Here is a 24965-nt window from a genome sequence, read left to right as displayed (position 1 = left end):
TCTTTAGGAATCTCAGGCGATACGAAAGAGAGGTTGAACAGGCTAGTAATAGGGGTTGCAACAATTGCGGCGGATAATATTAGAAAGAGAGGGTCCAGATTATCTAGCCCAGCTGATTTGTAGGGGTCCAGATTTTGCAGATATTCCAGAACATCAGCTATCTGAATTTGAGTGAAGGAGAAGCAGGGCGCTTGGGCAAGTTTCTGTGGGGGTTGCAGAGCTGTTGGCCTGGGTAGGTGTAGCCAGGTGGAAAGCATGGCCAGCCATAGAAAAATGCTTATTGAAATTCTTGATTATTGTAGATTTATCGGTGGTGACAGTGTTTCCTAGCCTCAGTGTAGGGGGCAGCTGGGAGGAGGTACTCTTATTCTCCATGGACTTTACAGTGTCCGAAAAACTTTTGGAATTTTTTGCTACAGGATGCAAATTTCTGTTTGAAAAAGCTAGACTTTGCTTTCCTAACTGACTGTGTATACTGGTTCCTAACTTCCCTGAAAAGTTGCATATCGCGAGGGCTATTCAATGCTAATGCAGTACGCCACAGGATGTTTATGTATTGGTCAAGGGCAGTCAAGTCTGGAGTGAACCAAGGGCTATACAGTTGAAGTCAGAAGTTTACATACACTTAGGTTGGAGTCATTAAAACTTGTTTTTCAACCATTCCACAAATTTCTTGTTAACAAACTATAGTTTTGGCAAGTCGGTTAGGACATCTACTTTGTGCATGACACAATTCATTTTTCCAACAATTGTTTACAGACAGATTATTTCACTTATAATTCCCTGTATCACAATTTCAGTGGGTCAGAAGTTTACATACACTAAGTTGACTGTGCCTTTAAACAGCTTGGAAAATTACAGAAAATTATGTCATGGCTTTAGAAGCTTCTGATAGGCTAATTGACATCATTTGAGTCAATTGGAGGTGTACCTGTGGATGTATTTCAAGGCCTACCTTCAAACTCAGTGCCTCTTTGCTTGACATCATGGGGAAATCAAAATAAATCAACCAAGACCTCAGCAAAAAAATGTGTAGACCTCCACAAGTCTGGTTCATCCTTGGAACAATTTCCAAACGCCTGAAGGTACCACGTTCATCTGTACAAACAATAGTATGCAAGTATAAACACCATGGGACCACGCAGCCATCACACCGCTCAGGAAGGAGACACGTTCTGTCTCCTAGAGATGAACATACTTTGGTGCGAAAAGTGCAAATCAATCCCAGAACAACAGCAAAGGACCTTGTGAAGATGCTGGAGGAAACAGGTACAAAAGTATCTATATCCACAGTAAAACGAGTCCTATATCGACATAACTTGAAAGGCCGCTCAGCATGGAAGAAGTCACTGCTCCAAAACCGCATAATTTTTTTTTTTTAAAGCCAGACTACGGCTTGCTACTGCACATATCGTACTTTTTGGAGAAATGTCCTCTGGTCTGATGAAACAAAAATATAACTTTTTGACCATAATGACCATTGTTATGTTAGGAGGAAAAGGGGGAGGCTTGCAAGCCGAAGAACACCATCCCAACCGTGAAGAACGGGGGTGGCAGCATCATGTTGTGGGGGTGCTTTGCTGCAGAAGGGACTGGTGCACTTCACAAAATAGATGTCATCATGAGGAAGGAAAATGATATGGATATATTGAAGCAACATCTCAAGACATCAGTCAGGAAGTTAAAGCTTGGTCACAAATGGGTCTTCCAAATGGACAATGATCCCAAGCATACTTCCAAAGTTGTGGCAAAATGGCTTAAGGACAACAAAGTCAAGGTATTGGAGTGGCCATCACAAAGCCCTGACCTCAATTCCATAGAAAATTTGTGGGCAGAACTGAAAAAACGTGTGCGAGCAAGGAGGCCTACAAACCTGACTCAGTTACACCACCTCTGTCACGAGGAATGGGCCAAAATTCACCCAACTTATTGTGGGAAGCTTGTGGATGGCTACCCGAAAGTTTGACAAACGTTAAGCAATTTAAAGGCAATGCTACCAAATACTAATTGAGTATATGTAAACTTCTGACCCATTGGGAATGTGATGAAAGAAATAAAAGCTGAAATAAATCATTCTCTCTACTATTATTCTGACATTTCACATTCTTAAAATAAAGTGGTGATCCTAACTGACCTAAGACAGGCAATTTTTACTCGGATGAAATGTCAGGAATTGTGAAAAACGGAGTTTAAATGTATTTGGCTAAGGTGTATGTAAACTTCCGACTTCAACTGTCTGTTCTTAGTTCTACATTTTTGAATGGGGCATGCTTATTTAGGTTGGTGAGAAAAGCAGGCATCCTCTACTGACGGGATGAGGTCAATATCCTTCCAGGATACCCGGGCTAGGTCGATTAGTAAGGCCTGCTCGCTGAAGTGTTTTCGGGAGCGTTTGGCAGTGATGAGGGGTGGTCGTTTGATCGCGGACCCATTACGAATGCAGGGAATGATGTAGTGATTGCTGAGATCCTGGTTGAAGACAGCAGAGGTGTATTTGGAGGGCAAGTTGGTCAGGATGATATCTATGAGGGTGCCCGTGTTTACGGATTTAGGGTTGTACCTGGTAGGTTCTTTGATAATTTGTGTGAGATTGAGGGCATCTAGCTTAGATTGTAGGACGGCCGGGGTGTTAAGCATATCCCAGTTTAGGTCACCTAACAGTACAAACTCTGAAGATAGATGGGGGGCAATCAATTCACATATGGTATCCAGGGCACAGCTGGGGGCTGAAGAGGGTCTATAACAAGCGGCAACAGTGAGAGACTTATTTCTGGAAATGATTCAGACACGGCTAGGACATCCGGGTTTGAGGAGTGTGCTAAAGCAGTGAATAAAACAAACTTAGGGAGGAGGCTTCTGACGTTAACATGCATGAAACCAAGGCTTTTACGGTTACAGAAGTCAATAAATGAGAGCACCTGGGGAATAGGTGTGGTACTGGGGGCTACAGGGCCCGGGTTAACCTCTACATCACCAGAGGAACAGAGTAGGAGTAGGATAAGGGTACGGCTAAAGGCTATAAGAACTGGTTGTCTACTGCGTTGGGAACAGAGAATAAAAGGAGCAGATTTCTGGGCTTGGTAGAATAGATTCAGGGCATAATGTACAGACAAGGGTATGGTAGGATGTGAGTACAGTGGAGGTAAACCTAGGCGTTGAGTGGCGATGAGAGAGGTTTCGTCTATGGCGGTACCAATTAAGCCAGGTGAGGTCTCCGCATGTGTGGGGGGTGGAACAAAAGAGCTATCTAAGGCATGTTGAGCAGGACTGGGGGCTCTACAGTGAAATAAATCAATTAGAACTAGCCGAGACAGCAGTAGACAAGGCATATTGACATTAGAGAGAGGCATAAAGCAATCACAGGTGTTGATCGGGAGAGCTAAGACAACAATGGGTTAATGGCGATGAATGGGTAGAGCAGGTTAGTTAGGTACATACAGGACCTGAGTTCGAGGCTGGGACCGACAGATAAACAAAATGAGGTACCGTGTTATTGCAACAGTCCAGGGGGCATCAGCTGTGTAGCCGAGTGATCATAGGGTCCAATGAGCAGCAATAGGTGAGTCAGGGAACCTTTCGGTAGTCACTACTACGCTAGGTGAGCGGGAGACACGGCGTTCAGAAAGCTAGCGGGCATGGGCTAGCAGATGGGTCTTCGGTGACATCTTAACAGAAAAGCCTGTTGAGACTACATCGGACGATTACGTCGGGAGACCAGTCGTGATGGATCGGCGGGGCTACGTGTCAACAATAAAGGGTCCAGGCCAATTGGCAAAAAAGGTATTGTAGTCCAAGAATTAGCTGGTATATGGGCCTAGCTCGAGGCTAGCTAAAGGCTAACTGGTGCTTGCTTCGGGACAGAGGCGTTAGCTAACAGAAGCCACTCGGTTGCAGTTAGCTAGCTGCGATGATATATAGCCCTATATATATAGATGTCCTATCCTACCTTTTTTCAATGCAGTATTAGCCTTATATTTAGCTAATTAATGATAGGTTATGCATAATAAGTTTCTAATTTATAGCCTCTGTCACTTGCGCAATACGCACAAGCCTGTGCTCCGCTGGCCTCTCTTCTTAAAAAATGCTCCTTTGCTCTTGGAGTCCCATGCAAGAAAAGCTAGACTAGAATAGCTTGCTGGACATACATTTTTTTTGCATTTCTTATACCAATAGACTACTTGAAGATGGACTCAAGCATAGCCATGGGAAGTAGGGGTGCTGAGGGTGCTGCAACACCCCCTGAAAAGTCTAAATATATTTTAATAAGAAAACAAATTGTTTTTGAAAAAAATATTTTTTTCACAAAAGTATTGCATGGACCTTTATTAGAATTAGCGGACCAATATAGATTTATGTAGCTCAGGCAAAAGCAAAAAAATTCAGCACCTCTGCTTTGTCAAAAAATGTAGTATTTAGTATAATTAAGAACAGTATCTTGCAGGATTCAATAGTTGGAATTGTAAGAGTTGTTGCCCAGTCCCTTTCTCTGTAATTGTCTTTCTAATGGAATCCAGAAAGAACAAAACCCTGTTCTCCAGCATTTATATCAAAAGGTGCAAAGTTATGGGCAAAGACAAAACAGCCACATCAAATTAATATTTTTCTTGATCAAATAGCATGGAAAACAACCTCTTTTTGTGCAGTATTAATTTACCATCCCTACAAACCACTTAATGTTAATGTACATTACTGTATTGTATATAGGCTGGTCATCTATGTTTGTACCTGTAGACTTTCCATCACTATGAAGAAAAACAATGCACACTACAGTAATTGACTACATTGAGACATCAAGTGGTTTGTGATGATGTGGCTGAGTTGGTAGAGCATTGCACTTGCAATGCTAGGGTTGTGGGTTCGATTCCCATGAGGTACCAGTACAAGAAAGTAATACATGTATGCATTCACTATTGTAAGTTGCTCTGGATAAGAGTATCTACTAAAATGGAAAATGAATTAATAGACCATTTCAGTTTTCACACAGAAATAAGTTGCATTTAAAAAGTATTATCAGATTAACTGTTTTGCACAGATAATTATCAGACTCAAGTTACAAATCCTGGTAAACACTGCAATATATTTTGTTGACATTTTTTTCACAAAAGTAGTGCACTGGGCCTTTACTAGTCATGTATTAGCGGACTCATATAGTCTTCGGAGCGGCATATATTTATTTTCCGCTTCCCCCACGGCAAAAAAATCACAGCACCCCCACCCCCACCCCCAAACTACTTCCCACGGCTATGAACTCAAGCTCTTATTTGTTGAATGTTAAATAGCCTACAGCAGTCAACAGAACTCACTGGTAGTTTGAAAGAAGAGCGAACACGCGATCGCGGTAAGCTATAGCAGTTATTTATTCAGACCCATAACCATTCAATCTTTGTGAAGTGAAGTGACAGCCGTCTGCATCTAATTCTAGTCATATATTATTCAAGGATGACATTAGAATGATGAAGATACGGACAACAAAACGTGTTTCGTTTAACTGTTGAAAGTGAGGAAGGAATGAAGCAACAATAGAGAGAGAAAGAGGACGTAGGCTAATAACATCAGGGTAAATATTATGAAAGGTATATGCGTTAGCCTACTAATTATACAAATAGGTCCTAATATATTTAAAAATGTATCAAATTCGCTAGCCTATACTTGTAACTTTGTAGGCCGCATGTGCTGCACCAGAATAGCATGTTCTCTCCTTGCTTTATCATGGTTTGAACGATGTGTGTAATTCCAGTCCATATAATACAATACATTAATACAGTTCACCCTAAATATGATTAGCCTGCTGGAGCTAGTTTCATTTATTTACGCAAGAGAGCATATAGCTAGCTACATCTATGTTTTTCTTTCGTGCAAAATATGCAGTAGCCTATATTATATACAGTGCCTTCGGGAGTACTCAGACCCCTTGACTTTTTCCACATTTTGTTACATTACAGCCTAATTCTAAAATGTATTAAATCGCCCCCCCCCCCCCCCCCCCCCCCCCCCCTCAATCTAAACGCAATACCCCATAATGACAAACAGGTTTTGACATTTTTGATAATTTATTAAATATAAAAAATGAAAAATTACATTTACATAAGTATTCAGACCCTTTACTCTGTACTTTGTTGAAGCACCTGTGGCAGCGATTACAGCATTGATTCTTTATGTGTATGACACTAAAAGCTTGGCACGCCTGTATTTTTTGGAGTTTCTCCCATTCTTCTCTGCAGATCCTCTCAAGCTCTGTCAGATTGGACGGAGAGCATTGCTGCACAGCTATTTTCAGGTCTCTCTACAGAGATGTTTGATCGGTATCAAGTCCGAGCTCTGGCTGGGCCACTCAAGGACATTCAGAGACTTGTCCCGAAGCCACTCCTGCATTGTTTTGGCTGTGTGCTTAGTGTCATTGTCCCATTGGAAGGTGAACCTTACCCCCAGTCTGAGGACCTGAGCGCTCTGGAGCAGATTTTCATCAAGGATCTCTGTATTTGGCGCCATTCAACTTTGCCTCGATCCTGACTAGTCTCCCAGTCCCTGCCGCTGAAAAACATCCCCACAACATGATGCTGCCACCACCATGCGTCACTGTAGGGATGGTGCCAGGTTTCCTCCAGATGTGACTCTTGGCATTCAGGCCAAAGAGTTGAATCTTGGTTTCATCAGATCAGAGAATCTTGTTTCTCATGGTCTGAGAGTCTTTAGGCGCCTTTTGGCAAACTCTAAGCGGGCTGTCATGTGCCTTTTACTGAGGAGTGACTTCCGTCTGGCCACTCTACCATTAAGGCCCGATTGGCCTGAGTGCTGCAGAGATGGTTGTCCTTCTGGAAGGTTATCCCATGTCCACAGAGGAACTCTAGAGCTCTGTCAGAGTGACTATCGGGTTCTTGGTCACCTCCCTTGCTCAGTTTGTCCGGGTGGCCAGCTCTAGGAAGAGTCTTGGTGGTTCCAAACTTCTTCCATTTAAGAATGATGGAGGCCACTGTGTTCTTGGGGACCTTCAATGCTGCAGACATTTTTTGGTAGCCTTCCCCAGATCTGTGCCTCGACACAATGCTGTCTCGGAGCACTATGGACTTCCTTTGACCTCATGACTTGGTTTCTGCTCTGACATGCACTGTCAACTGTGGGACCTTATATAGACAAATCATGTCCAATCAATTGAATTTACCACAGGTGGACTCCAATCAAGTTGTAGAAACATCTCAAGGATGATCAATGGAAACAGGATGCACCTGTGCAGAATTTCAAATCTGTAAATAAGGTATGTTTTTTTTAAATAAATAACTTTGGAAAAATGTATAAAAACCATTTTTTTATGGGGTATCGTGTGTAATATTTGATCAATTTTAGAATACGGCTGTAACGTAACAAAATGTTCTTAAATTAAACTGGTATACTTTTTTTATATATATACATTTGCAAAGATTTCTAAAAACCTGTTTTTGCTTTGTCATTATGGGGTATTGTGTCTAGATTGCTGAGGTATTTTATTATATTTAATCAATTTTAGAATAAGGCTGTAACGTAACAAAATGTGGAAAAAGTCAAGGGGTCTGAATACTTTCCGAAGGCACTGTATGCCTATTGAAAATTGTTCTATTGGATAATGGCACAATCATTTGCTCTTTTTTGGGCTTGGTCTCATTAAATGTCTTTAATGTAGGGCTCATAAAATGCATTTAATATATGGCTCATCAGGCTCAGGTAGCATCAGGCTTGAATTTTTTTAATCAAAGCTCTAATCAAATCCAGACATAGGCCTATTTATATTCTTTTGAATGGCACTTCCGGTTTTGGCGGGAAATACCGGGTCACCCGGGAAAAAAGTTATTTATTCTCAGGATTGAACATTTGCAAAATACCAGGAAAATATTCAACACTAGCAGTGACACTTACCCTTACACTCCTCTGGTGTTAGTCCATCCAGGATCTTTATATTGTCCAGCGCGATGTGTCCTGTGCTCCTGTCTCCCACTCCCTCAATCACTACCTAGGAACAGCAACACAAACACACAGGTGAAATACTGCTATATAGTGTATTACTTTTGACTAGGGCCCATATAGTGCATTACTTTTGACCAGGGACCATACTGCTCTGTTCAAAAGTAGCACACTACTGTACATAGGGAATAGGGTGCCATTTGAAACGTAACCTAGGTCTAAGAGGCTCATAACCTAGGTCTAAGAAACTCGTAACTTAGGCCTAAGAGGCCCGTAACCTACAGATGTAAGATCTTAATTTGATCACCCTGTTGCAGGAGACATTTCTTGCAATGCAGGACATTTAAAACTTTTAGTGTATTTGAGGTTTAAAAAGGCTTCTGAAGTTTGTAATTTCCACTTTAAAATTTCAGACTTGATTTTACCATATGAAAAAATGTATCAACCCCCCAGAAAATGCCCATTAATTAACTTTGATGCCTGATGAAGACCTAAGGGTCAAAACGTTGTGTAAATAAAATCACCTGGGAGCATGAACAGCATTGTGCAGCATTTTCCTTTTTTTATTGCATTTTTTATTAATTATATTACACATAATAATTCACTTTTCCTGTTGCTGCAGGATTTTTTTCCTGCTGGAGCAAACTGGCTCAAATTAAGATCCTACATCTGTATTTCGAAGAGACTCGTAACCTAGCCTAGTGCTTTACCTCATAGGGTATGCTGGAGTGAGGCACCAACAGTCGTCCCTCCCTCCATCTGCTGCCCTGGTGTCCACTGACGGTCCAGAGTAGTGCCTCCGCCCGCCCCTCCTCTGTCTGTCTCCTCTGTTTGATGTGCAGGGTGCCAGCGTGCTCCCCGAAAATGTGGTACCAGAAGGACACACACAGGTTGGTGTCTGGGGCGGTGACAGGCAGGCTGGCTAGGCGTGCCACCCTCTCCTCCATCCTCTCCTCCACCTCCTCTACCTCTGTCTCCTCCTCCTCCTGCTCGTCCTCCTCTTCCATTTCGGTCTCAGCAGCCAGCTGCATGTAGATGAAGTTCCCTGGAACTCCTGTAGAGGGCAGTAAGAGACAAGCTAAGAGACAAGCTAAGTATTTTCTGAGTCCATGTTCATTGTGTTAGTCCTTATTTACTACAGTGTGTGTGTGCACTCTGTTCTCTTCTTCTCCCACCCACCTGTGTGGTCCAGGTTGGGCCCTTTGTGGACGGTGGGGGCCCCGCTGGTCTGAATCATCCACTCAGCACCAGTATCCTTCTCCAGTGTCCAGCCACAGAACGACGGGTTGCCCGCCCAGCCAAAGTCACAAGCAAACCACAGGTACTCTGGAAAAGAGGTCAACCTTGTAAGTAACCACGCTCGTTTCCTCTGGCTGAGTAACTATTCTACACAATGTGAAAAGAGAGTGAGGTAAGGAAGTGAAAACGTGTCATTTCTAATTTCCTAATAACAATTTAAACTTCCACTACCATGAAAATACTTTCGGACTCCTGAAGCAAGCACACAATTCTTCTTAAGAAAAATGACAATTTCTAGTTTCCTTACAGTCTTGAAGGCACTCAAACTTAGATACAGTATTTCATATTTGACTAAAGAAAGATTCACAGATCCAACACGTGTTTAGTACCAGGAGAAGGAGGAGTGCCATCAGAACAGAACAGCGATGAAGACCAAACCATTTCCAGACCGTACACTACGAGACAGAAACCTGTTTTCCATCCCCACTATGCCAGCTCTGCACAGTAACCCTGTGGGCCCTGGGCAAAAGTAGTGCACTATAAAGGGAATAGGGGACTATTTGGGGCAAAACATTACACGGTGGCAGTGATTAACCAACGCATCCAAATGAATGCTACTGCTATGAATACAAAGAGTGTTTGTTTGGTTCTCAGGCGTTGCTGTAGCAGTCAGAGAATAAGTAACTGTTGTTTTGCCCTCTGGTTGTTGATATATGACTCCTTTCTCAGTTCATTGAGACCCAATGGTCCTGTTTCTGTAGTTCAGTTTTTTCCATCTCAAAGCCAAAGATAGGTTGCTGGTCAACAGTTATGCACTATAAAGGGAATAGGGCGCCATTTCAAATCAAATTCCATTTGGGAGCCACCCGCTGAAAGTAGACTAATCTAGAACAGTAACGGAAATGTTCCTTCTCATTTGTGCCTGGTTGCCAGATCTGTTTGTCCTTTAGCCAACTCCACTGTTGGTCTATGTCATGCCCAACATGCTAACAAACAACAGAGGAGTTGGCCAAAGCACAGAGAGAGAGAGATGGATGAAGTCAATGAGGCGGTACTTTATGGGCGTTCTCACCTGGCACAAGTTCTTCCTCCAGGGTTGGGTCTGCCAATGTGGTGCCACCTGTCAGACACAGACGGGCACAGTCAGGGATGCAAACAAAATAGATCCTGTAGATAGATAGAGGTTGTTAGCGGAGAAAGAGGGATGGAGAGAGAGAGGTCATGAGCAGATGAGCTCCCACATTGTTCAGCATGTTTTAAAAAATTGTTACATTTAGAGTTAGACAAACTTCAATTTTTTTGTCAGAGACATATTCAGGATGCTACCCTAAAACAACATAACCTTCACTCCAAATCAAAACTCCAAACCTACAACCTGATTTTGGACGGAATTACCTGGAATTACCTGGAATGCTTCCTACACCCAAGGATTATTATTCCCAAACTGTACAGAAAATGCTCTGTCAAACAAACAGAAACCTGAAAACACCATCCAACCTGGAACTGAGTGAGTCATGCTTAGTCTGAAGCTATTTTTTACTTTCAAAAGCCAAGAAGAAAAATACATTACAATGATATATTTTACTTTATAAGGACTGAATGCTAATGCTACCAAGCTTGCTAGGACAAAGAGATACAACTTCAATTATCACTGATGTGTGAAGCGAGAGGTGTCAAAGCCCTTGAGCTCAACAATGGCAGGAGAGCCCCAACCAAATGGAGAGGCCTTAGAAGCACCCTCCTGCTGTTCAGAGGTAATTCAAATACAGTACCCTTTGAATGTAAGGAATAATAAGACAAGAAGATAGTACAAAATGAAGCTCCTTATGCAAAATCAAGAGACACTTTTTGCTGACTATTATAAAAATGGGAACATAAGCAACCTTATCTTCCACACAGACCATCCCCTGGCATGGTGCAGTGCTATACTAACCAGACCATCCTCTGGCATGGTGCAGTGCTGTACTAACCAGACCATCCCCTGGCATGGTGCAGTGCTATACTAACCAGACAATCCCCTGGCATGGTGCAGTGCTATATTAACACAGTACCCCTCTGTTAAGAGGGGGGGGGGGGGGGGGGTGTTACCGATGGGTGGAAACTCAGGATACTAGACAACGAGGACTCTGAGTCAGCTAATATAAATCTCTATAAGTCTGTAACAGTAATGGTACAGGGCAACCGGAAACAGTTTCAGCTGGACTTTCACCTAATCTAAGAAATAGCTCAGCAGGAGAAGCTCTCCCATGAGAAAGATACCCCCAACCCAAGCGGGTCAGACCAGGCCTCTTCATAACATAACCCCACAGACGAGCAACCCCAAGCAGAAAGTCAACCTCCCAGCACAGAGTACTACGCCCTCATTGAAATGAGGGATAAATTCACAGAGCTGGAGGTAAGGCAGGTGGAGCTAGAACAGCAGGTGATTACACTCCAGTCAGCACAGACCCATACAATGGTCCAGCACAACAACACCCCCTTAATTAGACCTGGAGAGCTGGAGGTGGAGAGAGACATATCTGCACTCTGGACTGTAGTGAGACAACTTCAACAGGAGAAAGAGCAGGAGCAGGAGAACAGAGCACTAGAGAGGATCAGGGGAATGGCGTGTGACAGAGAACCCATTAGCGAGGTGGTCACCCCCGCAGAGAAGCCAGCAGAACAGCCCACCTCAACTCCCGACAAAAGTCTCGACACCACAGCAGAACAGTCCACCCCAGACCCTGACCACGTCGACAACACAGCGAGACAGACAAATGAAGAACCCCAAGCTCAGGGATCTCACCACCTCTGAGCACCCCCCCTGTCAGCCACCCCGATAGCCCTCCTGACAACCGCCCCACACCCACTGAGGACATACACAAGACACAGATTGTTCTCCTTATGGACTCAAACAGAAAATATATACAAGAAAAGTTGTGTCTAAACTCTGGTGTCCAAACACCCAGTGCGCCCTAGACCTTCTGTCTGAGGTCCAACTAGGGTCACCCAGCCACATATTAATACACACAGGCACGAACCACCCGAGAGCACAACAGGGAAAACGTGGCCACAGCACTCAAGGGAGTAATTGAAAAAGCTTCTTCTACTTTGCCCATCCTGCTACCATACAGTGGGTAAACACAAGTATTTCCCGTGACTGTGCATCAAAATCAAATGTTTACCTGGCCCACCACTCCACCAGGGCCTTGAACAGCCTTTATGACCAGGCCCACTTATACAAGGCAGCAGTGTCCACCTTCGCTCAGACCCTAAAGGACATTGCTCTAAAACGCAGCCCCAAACTTCTGACCCACTGGGAATGTGATGAAAGAAATTAAAGCTGAAATAAATCATTCTCTCTACTATTATTATTATACGGCCTCTCGGGTGGCGCAGTGGTCTAGGGCACTGCATCGCAGTGCTAGCTGCGCCACCAGAGTCTCTGGGTTCGCGCCCAGGCTGGGCTGGGTTCGCGCCCAGGCTCTGTCGCAGCTGGCCGCAACCGGGAGGTCCGTGGGGCGACGCACAATTGGCATAGCGTCGTCCGGGTTAGGGAGGGTTTGGCCGGTAGGGATATCCTTGTCTCAGTATGTAAAATGTAATAAAAATGTATGCACTCTACTGTAAGTCGCTCTGGATAAGAGCGTCTGCTAAATGACTAAAATGTAAAATGTAAAATTATTCTGACATTTCACATTCTTAAAATAAAGTGGTGATCCTAACTGACCTAAAACAGGGAATTTTTACTGGGATTAAATGTCAGGAATTGTGAAAAACGGAGTTTAAATGTATTTGGCTAAGGTGTATGTAAACTTCCGACTTCAACTGTATGTACATAATGCCATTTGAAATGTCTTTATTCTTTTGGAACTTCTGTGAGTGTAATGTTTACTGTTCATTTTTATTGATTATTTCACTTTCGTTTATAATCTACTTCACTTGCTTTGGCAATGTAAACATATGTTTTCCATGCCAATAAAGCCCCTTGAATTGAATGGGGGGTTGTGAGAAGGAGAGAGTGATAGAGAGAGAGAGGGGAAAGGATAGAGGGATGGAGAGAGAAAAGGGGGTGGTGGTCAGCACCTGTTGTGTCATAGTTCTCCCCTCCTCCTGTTCCTGTTCCACTGTGACAGCTGGCCTCCTGGTCGTCACACTCTGACGTCAGGGTGGGCATGGTCACAGATGCGGTTGTGGTGGCAGCGAACGTGGTTACAGCAAACGTGGTTGCTACAGCTGTGGTCGGTAGGAGAGTTGTGGGCTCTGGAGGTAGAGAGAGGTATAGAGAGAGAGAGAGAGTTGGTTCCCAACCAAGGAGGGCCTACAGCAGCACCTATATCATCTGCATAGATTCTGTCAAACCCGGCCCCTGACAGTAAATCTCAGTAAGACAAAAATAATGGTGTTCCAAAAAAGGTCCAGTTGCTAGGACCACAAATACTAATTATATCTAGACACCGTTGCCCTAGAGCACACAAAAAACTATATATACCTCGGCCTAAACATCAGCGCCACAGGTAACTTCCACAAAGCTGTGAACGATCTGAGAGACAAGGCAAGAAGGGCCTTCTATAGCATCAAAAGGAACATAAGGAACATAAAATTTGACATACCAATTAGGATCTGGCTAAAAATACTTGAATCAGTTATAGAACCCATTGCCCTTTATGGTTGTGAGGTCTGGGGACCGCTCACCATCCAAGAATTCACAATATTGGACAAACACCAAATTGAGACTCTGCATGCAGAATTCTGCAACAAATATCCTCAGTGTACAATGTAAAACACCAAATAATGAATGCAGAGCAGAATTAGGCCGATACCTGCTAATTATCAAAATCCAGAAAAGAGCTGTTAAATTCTTCAATCACCTAAAATGAAGCGATTCCCAAACCTTCCAAAACAAAGCCATCACCTACATAGAGATGAACCTGGAGAAGAGTCCCCTAAGCAAGCTGGTCCTGGGGCTCTGTTCACAAACACAAACACACCCCGCAGAGTCCCAGGACAGCAACACAATTAGATCCAACCAAATCATGAGAAAACAAAAAGATAATTACTTGACACACTGGAAATAATTTACAAAACAATAACAGAACAAACTAGAATGCTATTTGGCCCTAAACAGAGTACACAGTGGCAGAATACCTGACCAATGTGACTGACCCACAATTAAGGAAAGCTTTGACTATGTACAGACTCAGTGAGCATAGCCTTGCTATTGAGAAAGGCCGCCATAGGCAGACCTGGCTCTCAAGAGAAGACAGGCTATGTGCACACTGCCCACAAAATGAGATGGAAACTGAGCTGCACTTCCTAACCTCCTGCCAAATGTATGACCATATTAGAGACGCATAGAATTTGAAAACAAATCAAATTTTGATAAACTCCCATTTATATTGGGTGAAATACCACACGCTCAAGATTTGTGACCTGTTGCCACAAGAAAAGGGCAACGCGTGAATAACAAACACCATTATAAAAACAACCTATATTTATGTTTATTTATAAATAAATAATGCTACATTTGAAATGTCTTTATTCTTTTGGAACTTTGGTGAGGGTAATATTTACTGTTTATTTTTTATTGTTTAACTTTTGTTTTATCTATTTCACTTGCTTTGGCAATGTAAACACATGTTTCCCATGCCAATAAAGCTATGAAATTGAATTGAAATTGTGTGAGAGAGGATAAGAATCCTTCAGGGAAATGATACCTCTGCTGTTAGGATGTAGCAAGCAGACCCTCGACAGGTCAACCTTCTGTGATTGGATTAGGGGATATGGGGTTTTAGATGGCAATGTGTCTGACATGGTGACACCAAGCAGGGTGGAGATTTGGAAAATGAATTGGAGTAGATTGCTCGTAGTCAATTTTCCGATGCGCCCTTGTGAGTGTGTGTGTGCCCGCTCCCTAGTAAGTGTGTACATGCAGATGCTCTTTGATGTGGAGATTGTATTGATTTGGGACAGATAAAAGGAGTTGGAGCATGTAAGCAGCCAGCCACACTCTTCTTCTTCTCTATTTTTTTACATTTATCAGACATTTATCATCTTATCCAGAGTGACTTACCGGAGCAATTATGGTTCGGTGCCTTGCTCAGGGGCAACAGATTTTTCACCTAGTCGGCTCGGGGATTTGAATGAGAAACCTTTCGGTTACTACCCCAACGCTCTTAACTGCTACGCTACCTGCCACTCATTCCACCACCTCTCCCCTCCGATACCCCATACCAGACCCAGATATCCCCAGCCCTCAGTTACCCACCCACTATGACTGGTCCACCTCCCCTCTCTCACCCTCCCACTATGACTGGTCCACCTCCCCTCTCTCACCCTCCCACTATGACTGGTCCACCTCCCCTCTCTCACCCTCCCACTATGGCGGGTCCACCTCCCCTCCCTCACCCTCCCACTATGACTGGTCCACTTCCCCTCTCTCACCCTCCCACTATGGCGGGTCCACCTCCCCTCCCTCACCCTCCCACTATGACTGGTCCACCTCCCCTCTCTCACCCTCCCACTATGACTGGTCCACCTCCCCTCTCTCACCCTCCCACTATGACTGGTCCACCTCACCTCTCTCACCCTCCCACTATGACTGGTCCACCTCCCCTCCCTCACCCTCCCACTATGACTGGTCCACCTCCCCTCTCTCACCCTCCCACTATGACTGGTCCACCTCCTCTCTCTCACCCTCCCACTATGACTGGTCCACCTCCCCTCTCTCACCCTCCCACTATGGCGTGTCCACCTCCCCTCCCTCACCCTCCCACTATGACTGGTCCACCTCCCCTCTCTCACCCTCCCACTATGACTGGTCCACCTCCCCTCTCTCACCCTCCCACTATGACTGGTCCACCTCCCCTCTCTCACCCTCCCACTACGACTGGTCCACCTCCCTTCCCTTCCCTCACCCACCCTCCCACTATGACTGGTCCACCTCCCTTCCCTTCCCTCACCCACCCTCCGACTGTGACTGGTCTACCTCCCCTCACCCACCCTCCCACCATGACTGGTCCATCTCCCCTCCCTTCCACTATGACTGGTCTACCTCCCCTCACCCTCCCACTATACATGGTCCACCTCCCCTCCCTCCCACTATGACTGGTCCACCTCCCCTCCCTCACCCTCCCAATATGATTGGTCCATCTCCCCTCCCTCCCACTATGACTGGTCCATCTCCCCTCCCTCACCCTCCCACTATGACTGGTCCACCTCCCCTCCCTCACCCTCCCAATATGACTGGTCCATCTCCCCTCCCTCCCACTATGACTGGTCCACCTCCACTCACCCACCCCCCCACTATGACTGGTACACCTCCCCTCCCTTACCCTATGACTGGTACACCTCCCCTCCCTTACCCTATGACTGGTCCACCTCCCCTCTCTCACCCTCCCACTATGACTGGTCCACCTCCTCTCTCTCACCCTCCCACTATGACTGGTCCACCTCCCCTCTCTCACCCTCCCACTATGGCGGGTCCACCTCCCCTCCCTCACCCTCCCACTATGACTGGTCCACCTCCCCTCTCTCACCCTCCCACTATGGCGGGTCCACCTCCCCTCCCTCACCCTCCCACTATGACTGGTCCACCTCCCTCTCTCACCCTCCCACTATGACTGGTCCACCTCCCCTCCCTCACCCACCCTCCCACCATGACTGGTCCATCTCCCCTCCCTTCCACTATGACTGGTCTACCTCCCCTCACCCTCCCACTATACATGGTCCACCTCCCCTCCCTCCCACTATGACTGGTCCACCTCCCCTCCCTCACCCTCCCAATATGATTGGTCCATCTCCCCTCCCTCCCACTATGACTGGTCCACCTCCCCTCCCTCACCCTCCCAATATGATTGGTCCATCTCCCCTCCCTCCCACTATGACTGGTCCATCTCCCCTCCCTCACCCTCCCACTATGACTGGTCCACCTCCCCTCCCTCACCCTATGACTGGTCCATCTCCCCTCCCTCCCACTATGACTGGTCCACCTCCCCTCCCTCACCCACCCTCCCACCATGACTGGTCCATCTCCCCTCCCTTCCACTATGACTGGTCTACCTCCCCTCACCCTCCCACTATACATGGTCCACCTCCCCTCCCTCCCACTATGACTGGTCCACCTCCCCTCCCTCACCCTCCCAATATGATTGGTCCATCTCCCCTCCCTCCCACTATGACTGGTCCATCTCCCCTCCCTCACCCTCCCACTATGACTGGTCCACCTCCCCTCCCTCACCCTATGACTGGTCCATCTCCCCTCCCTCCCACTATGACTGGTCCACCTCCCCTCCCTCACCCTCCCAATATGATTGGTCCATCTCCCCTCCCTCCCACTATGACTGGTCCATCTCCCCTCCCTCACCCTCCCACTATGACTGGTCCACCTCCCCTCCCTCACCCTATGACTGGTCCATCTCCCCTCCCTCCCACTATGACTGGTCCACCTCCCCTCACCCACCCTATGATTGGTCCATCTCCCCTCCCTCCCACTATGACTGGTCCATCTCCCCTCCCTCACCCTCCCACTATGACTGGTCCACCTCCCCTCCCTCACCCTATGACTGGTCCATCTCCCCTCCCTCACCCTCCCACTATGACTGGTCCACCTCCCCTCACCCACCCTATGACTGGTCCATCTCCCCTCCCTCCCACTATGACTGGTCCATCTCCCCTCCCTCACCCTCCCACTATGACTGGTCCACCTCCCCTCCCTCACCCTATGACTGGTCCATCTCCCCTCCCTCCCACTATGACTGGTCCACCTCCCCTCTCTCACCCTCCCACTATGACTGGTCCACCTCCCCTCTCTCACCCTATGACTGGTCCATCTCCCCTCCCTCACCCTATGACTGGTCCACCTCCCCTCCCTCACCCTATGACTGGTCCACCTCCCCTCTCTCACCCTCACCCTATGACTGGTCCATCTCCCCTCCCTCCCACTATGACTGGTCCACCTCCCCTCCCTCACCCTATGACTGGTCCATCTCCCCACCCCCCCACTATGACTGGTCCATCTCCCCTCCCTCACCCTCCCACTATGACTGGTCCACCTCCCCTCCCTCACCCTCCCACTATGACTGGTCCACCTCCCCTCCCTCACCCTATGACTGGTCCATCTCCCCTCCCTCCCACTATGACTGGTCCACCTCCCCTCCCTCACCCTATGACTGGTCCATCTCCCCACCCCCCCACTATGACTGGTCCATCTCCCCTCCCTCCCACTATGACTGGTCCACCTCCCCTCACCCACCCTCCCACTATGACTGGTCCACCTCCCCTCACCCACCCTCCCACTATGACTGGTCCATCTCCCCTCCCTCCCACTATGACTGGTCCACCTCCCCTCCCTCACCCTATGACTGGTCCATCTCCCCACCCCCCCACTATGACTGGTCCATCTCCCCTCCCTCACCCTCCCACTATGACTGGTCCACCTCCCCTCCCTCACCCTATGACTGGTCCATCTCCCCTCCCTCCCACTATGACTGGTCCACCTCCCCTCCCTCACCCTATGACTGGTCCATCTCCCCACCCCCCCACTATGACTGGTCCATCTCCCCTCCCTCCCACTATGGCGGGTCCACCTCCCCTCCCTCACCCTCCCACTATGACTGGTCCACCTCCCCTCTCTTACCCTATGACTGGTCCACCTCCCCTCACCCACCCCCCCCACTATGACTGGTACACCTCCCCTCCCTTACCCTATGACTGGTACACCTCCCCTCCCTTACCCTATGACTGGTCCACCTCCCCTCTCTCACCCTCCCACTATGACTGGTCCACCTCCTCTCTCTCACCCTCCCACTATGACTGGTCCACCTCCCCTCTCTCACCCTCCCACTATGGCGGGTCCACCTCCCCTCCCTCACCCTCCCACTATGACTGGTCCACCTCCCCTCTCTCACCCTCCCACTATGGCGGGTCCACCTCCCCTCCCTCACCCTCCCACTATGACTGGTCCACCTCCCTCTCTCACCCTCCCACTATGACTGGTCCACCTCCCCTCCCTCACCCACCCTCCCACCATGACTGGTCCATCTCCCCTCCCTCCCACTATGACTGGTCCACCTCCCCTCTCTCACCCTCCCACTATGGCGGGTCCACCTCCCCTCCCTCACCCTCCCACTATGACTGGTCCACCTCCCCTCCCTCACCCACCCTCCCACTATGACTGGTCCATCTCCCCTCCCTCACCCTCCCACTGTGACTGGTCTACCTCCCCTCCCTCACCCTATGACTGGTCCATCTCCCCTCCCTCCCACTATGACTGGTCCACCTCCCCTCACCCACCCTCCCACTATGACTGGTACACCTCCCCCCCCCCCCCCCCCACTATGACTGGTCTACCTCCCCTCACCCTCCCACTATACATGGTCCACCTCCCCTCCCCCCCACTATGACTGGTCTACCTCCCCTCACCCTCCCACTATACATGGTCCCCCTCCCTCCCACTATGACTGGTCCACCTCCCCTCCCTCACCCTCCCAATATGATTGGTCCATCTCCCCTCCCTCCCACTATGACTGGTCCATCTCCCCTCCCTCACCCTCCCACTATGACTGGTCCACCTCCCCTCCCTCACCCTATGACTGGTCCATCTCCCCTCCCTCCCACTATGACTGGTCCACCTCCCCTCACCCACCCCCCCACTATGACTGGTCCACCTCCCCTCCCTTACCCTATGACTGGTCCACCTCCCCTCACCCACCCCCCCACTATGACTGGTCCACCTCCCCTCCCCCCCACTATGACTGGTCCACCTCCCCTCTCTCACCCTCCCACTATGGCGGGTCCACCTCCCCTCCTTCACCCTCCCACTATGACTGGTCCACCTCCCCTCTCTCACCCTCCCACTATGACTGGTCCATCTCCCCTCTCTCACCCTCCCACTATGACTGGTCCACCTCCCCTCTCTCACCCTCCCACTATGGCGGGTCCACCTCCCCTCCCTCACCCTCCCACTATGACTGGTCCACCTCCCCTCTCTCACCCTCCCACTATGACTGGTCCATCTCCCCTCTCTCACCCTCCCACTATGACTGGTCTACCTCCCCTCCCTCATCCACCCTCCCACTGTGACTGGTCTACCTCCCCTCACCTTCCCTCCCACTTTGACTGGTCCACCTCCCCTCCCTCCCACTTTTACCGGTCCACCTCCCCTCCCTCCCACTGTGACCGGTCCACCTCCCCTCCCTCCCACTGTGACCGGTCCACCTCCCCTCCCTCCCACTGTGACCGGTCCACCTCCCCTCCCTCCCACTGTGACCGGTCCACCTCCCCTCCCTCCCACTGTGACCGGTCTACCTCCCCTCACCCACCCTCCCACTTTGACTGGTCCACCTCCCCTCCCTCCCACTATGACTGGTCCACCTCCCCTCCCTCCCACTATGACTGGTCCACCTCCCCTCCCTCCCACTATGACTGGTCCACCTCCCCTCCCTCCCACTTTGACTGGTCCACCTCCCCTCCCTCCCACTTTGACTGGTCCACCTCCCCTCCCTCCCACTTTGACTGGTCCACCTCCCCTCCCTCCCACTTTGACTGGTCCACCTCCCCTCCCTCCCACTATGACTGGTCCACCTCCCCTCCCTCCCACTATGACTGGTCCACCTCCCCTCCCTCCCACTATGACTGGTCCACCTCCCCTCCCTCCCACTATGACTGGTCCACCTCCCCTCCCTCCCACTATGACTGGTCCACCTCCCCTCCCTCCCACTTTGACTGGTCCACCTCCCCTCCCTCCCACTATGACTGGTCCACCTCCCCTCCCTCCCACTATGACTGGTCCACCTCCCCTCCCTCACCCTATGACTGGTCCATCTCCCCACCCCCCCACTATGACTGGTCCATCTCCCCTCCCTCCCACTATGACTGGTCCACCTCCCCTCACCCACCCTCCCACTATGACTGGTCCACCTCCCCTCACCCACCCTCCCACTATGACTGGTCCATCTCCCCTCCCTCCCACTATGACTGGTCCACCTCCCCTCCCTCACCCTATGACTGGTCCATCTCCCCACCCCCCCACTATGACTGGTCCATCTCCCCTCCCTCACCCTCCCACTATGCCTGGTCCACCTCCCCTCCCTCACCCTATGACTGGTCCATCTCCCCTCCCTCCCACTATGACTGGTCCACCTCCCCTCCCTCACCCTATGACTGGTCCATCTCCCCACCCCCCCACTATGACTGGTCCATCTCCCCTCCCTCCCACTATGGCGGGTCCACCTCCCCTCCCTCACCCTCCCACTATGACTGGTCCACCTCCCCTCACCCACCCCCCCCACTATGACTGGTACACCTCCCCTCTCTTACCCTATGACTGGTCCACCTCCCCTCACCCACCCCCCCCACTATGACTGGTACACCTCCCCTCCCTTACCCTATGACTGGTACACCTCCCCTCCCTTACCCTATGACTGGTCCACCTCCCCTCTCTCACCCTCCCACTATGACTGGTCCACCTCCTCTCTCTCACCCTCCCACTATGACTGGTCCACCTCCCCTCTCTCACCCTCCCACTATGGCGGGTCCACCTCCCCTCCCTCACCCTCCCACTATGACTGGTCCACCTCCCCTCTCTCACCCTCCCACTATGGCGGGTCCACCTCCCCTCCCTCACCCTCCCACTATGACTGGTCCACCTCCCTCTCTCACCCTCCCACTATGACTGGTCCACCTCCCCTCCCTCACCCACCCTCCCACCATGACTGGTCCATCTCCCCTCCCTCCCACTATGACTGGTCCACCTCCCCTCTCTCACCCTCCCACTATGGCGGGTCCACCTCCCCTCCCTCACCCTCCCACTATGACTGGTCCACCTCCCCTCCCTCACCCACCCTCCCACTATGACTGGTCCATCTCCCCTCCCTCACCCTCCCACTGTGACTGGTCTACCTCCCCTCCCTCACCCTATGACTGGTCCATCTCCCCACCCTCCCACTATGACTGGTACACCTCCCCTCCCCCCCACTATGACTAGTCTACCTCCCCTCACCCTCCCACTATACATGGTCCACCTCCCCTCCCCCCCCACTATGACTGGTCTACCTCCCCTCACCCTCCCACTATACATGGTCCACCTCCCCTCCCTCCCACTATGACTGGTCCACCTCCCCTCCCTCACCCTCCCAATATGATTGGTCCATCTCCCCTCCCTCCCACTATGACTGGTCCATCTCCCCTCCCTCACCCTCCCACTATGACTGGTCCACCTCCCCTCCCTCACCCTATGACTGGTCCATCTCCCCTCCCTCCCACTATGACTGGTCCACCTCCCCTCACCCACCCCCCCACTATGACTGGTACACCTCCCCTCCCCCCCACTATGACTGGTCCACCTCCCCTCCCTTACCCTATGACTGGTCCACCTCCCCTCACCCACCCCCCCACTATGACTGGTCCACCTCCCCTCCCCCCCCACTATGACTGGTCCACCTCCCCTCTCTCACCCTCCCACTATGGCGGGTCCACCTCCCCTCCTTCACCCTCCCACTATGACTGGTCCACCTCCCCTCTCTCACCCTCCCACTATGACTGGTCCATCTCCCCTCTCTCACCCTCCCACTATGACTGGTCCACCTCCCCTCTCTCACCCTCCCACTATGGCGGGTCCACCTCCCCTCCCTCACCCTCCCACTATGACTGGTCCACCTCCCCTCTCTCACCCTCCCACTATGACTGGTCCATCTCCCCTCTCTCACCCTCCCACTATGACTGGTCTACCTCCCCTCCCTCATCCACCCTCCCACTGTGACTGGTCTACCTCCCCTCACCTTCCCTCCCACTTTGACTGGTCCACCTCCCCTCCCTCCCACTTTTACCGGTCCACCTCCCCTCCCTCCCACTGTGACCGGTCCACCTCCCCTCCCTCCCACTGTGACCGGTCCACCTCCCCTCCCTCCCACTGTGACCGGTCCACCTCCCCTCCCTCCCACTGTGACCGGTCCACCTCCCCTCCCTCCCACTGTGACCGGTCCACCTCCCCTCCCTCCCACTGTGACCGGTCTACCTCCCCTCACCCACCCTCCCACTTTGACTGGTCTACCTCCCCTCACCCACCCTCCCACTTTGACTGGTCCACCTCCCCTCCCTCCCACTATGACTGGTCCACCTCCCCTCCCTCCCACTTTGACTGGTCCACCTCCCCTCCCTCCCACTTTGACTGGTCCACCTCCCCTCCCTCCCACTTTGACTGGTCCACCTCCCCTCCCTCCCACTTTGACTGGTCCACCTCCCCTCCCTCCCACTATGACTGGTCCACCTCCCCTCCCTCCCACTATGACTGGTCCACCTCCCCTCCCTCCCACTATGACTGGTCCACCTCCCCTCCCTCCCACTATGACTGGTCCACCTCCCCTCCCTCCCACTATGACTGGTCCACCTCCCCTCCCTCCCACTTTGACTGGTCCACCTCCCCTCCCTCCCACTTTGACTGGTCCACCTCCCCTCCCTCCCACTATGACTGGTCCACCTCCCCTCCCTCCCACTATGACTGGTCCACCTCCCCTCCCTCCCACTTTGACTGGTCCACCTCCCCTCCCTCCCACTTTGACTGGTCCACCTCCCCTCCCTCCCACTATGACTGGTCCACCTCCCCTCCCTCCCACTATGACTGGTCCACCTCCCTTCTCTCTCCCACCCACTGTGACTGGTCCATCCCCCCCTCTCCCTCCAGCCCAGAGTCAAGGCAGCCTGCTCTGGCACGCGTCAGCCTTTTATGTCCTAACCCTCCCACATAACACATATCACATAACACACTCATTACACTTCCCACACTGACTGACAGGCAGGGTACAGTATACGACTGTCATCAAGCATGCAGTAAAGGCTAAATAGCTACTGCCCAAGTCTTGCCACTAACGCAGGTCTCAGGTCTGTAGTTAGGTTTCACTTACCTACTCCTATCTGGGATTCCATCTGTGTGTGGTCACTATGGTTGATGTCTAACTCTAGACCCTGTCAGAGGGGTCTTTTAATACTGAAAATAACTGAATACTGAAATAACCCTAGCCTGATCCTAGATCTGTTTGTGCTCTTAGTCGACTCTGTGGCTGCCGTTGTTAAGTAAAACTGTTGCCATGACAATTAATGTGCATGTGTGTGTGAGCACATGTTTGTCTGTCTTTCTATTTGTCTGTCTGTCTTGTTGTGATTGTGTGTGCTGAGATGTTTGTGCTAACTCACCATGGATCTCACAGCCCAGCAGCTCCAGTCTGAGCCCCAGGCCATCGGGGGTGGCTCTATCTGGGTAGACCCTGAGGAAGCGAGTCAGCAGAGGGCCCAGCGTACGCAGCTCTGGGGTGTCATGGTTCTGGTTCCCAATGAAGATCTGGAAGAGAGCCAGGAGAACAGAACAGCGATGAAGACCAAACCATTTCCAGACCGTACACTACGAGACAGAAACTCGTTTTCCATCCCCACTATGCCAGCTCTGCACAGTAAACCTGTGGGCCCTGGGCAAAAGTAGTGCACTATAAAGGGAATAGGGGGCTATTTGGGGCAAAACATTACAAGAAGGGTAATGTCAGCTCCACACACTGCTCTGTGAGTTCAGCCACCTCATACTGCACACCCACCCTGAGGAAGATCATCTCCAGTCTATTGAAAAAATTACCCACTTTCTATCAAAACAAAACCTTTGGGACGATGACATCTAGGATCTAGCAGGGTTATGAAACTAATATTATATCCTTAATATAGTATTTTAAGCGAGAGGACATGTGAAAATAGTTAGCCCCTGCTGTAAGCAGGTAGCGGATGTCCGGGACACCAGGCCTGCTACCACCATGGTCCCATACCCTACACAGCTA

The 24965-nt window shown here is 50.0% G+C and overlaps 1 protein-coding gene across 2 annotated transcripts in view; it reads right to left on the bottom strand.

Annotated features, from left to right (window-relative positions):
• Positions 1-24965, bottom strand: part of LOC120020399 (neuropilin-1a-like) — a 76515-nt gene that overhangs the window by 5303 nt on the left and 46247 nt on the right. The window contains exons 11-16 of one of the 2 annotated variants that reach the window (XM_038964028.1): positions 24340-24484; positions 13237-13413; positions 10244-10291; positions 9112-9258; positions 8643-8986; positions 7888-7981 (exon numbers count right to left, since the gene is read on the bottom strand). In XM_038964028.1, the coding sequence (XP_038819956.1) occupies positions 7888-7981; positions 8643-8986; positions 9112-9258; positions 10244-10291; positions 13237-13413; positions 24340-24484 (955 nt within the window). Of the gene's footprint in view, positions 1-7887; positions 7982-8642; positions 8987-9111; positions 9259-10243; positions 10339-13236; positions 13414-24339; positions 24485-24965 lie in introns of those variants that run through there. The other variant, XM_038964029.1, reaches the window with a different exon arrangement.

This window comes from Salvelinus namaycush, chromosome 25 (genome assembly GCF_016432855.1).
Source record: "Salvelinus namaycush isolate Seneca chromosome 25, SaNama_1.0, whole genome shotgun sequence".
Lineage (NCBI taxonomy): Eukaryota > Metazoa > Chordata > Actinopteri > Salmoniformes > Salmonidae > Salvelinus > Salvelinus namaycush.
The sequence above is the reverse complement of the archived record's forward strand: the minus strand, read 5'-3'. Positions and strand labels throughout refer to the sequence as shown.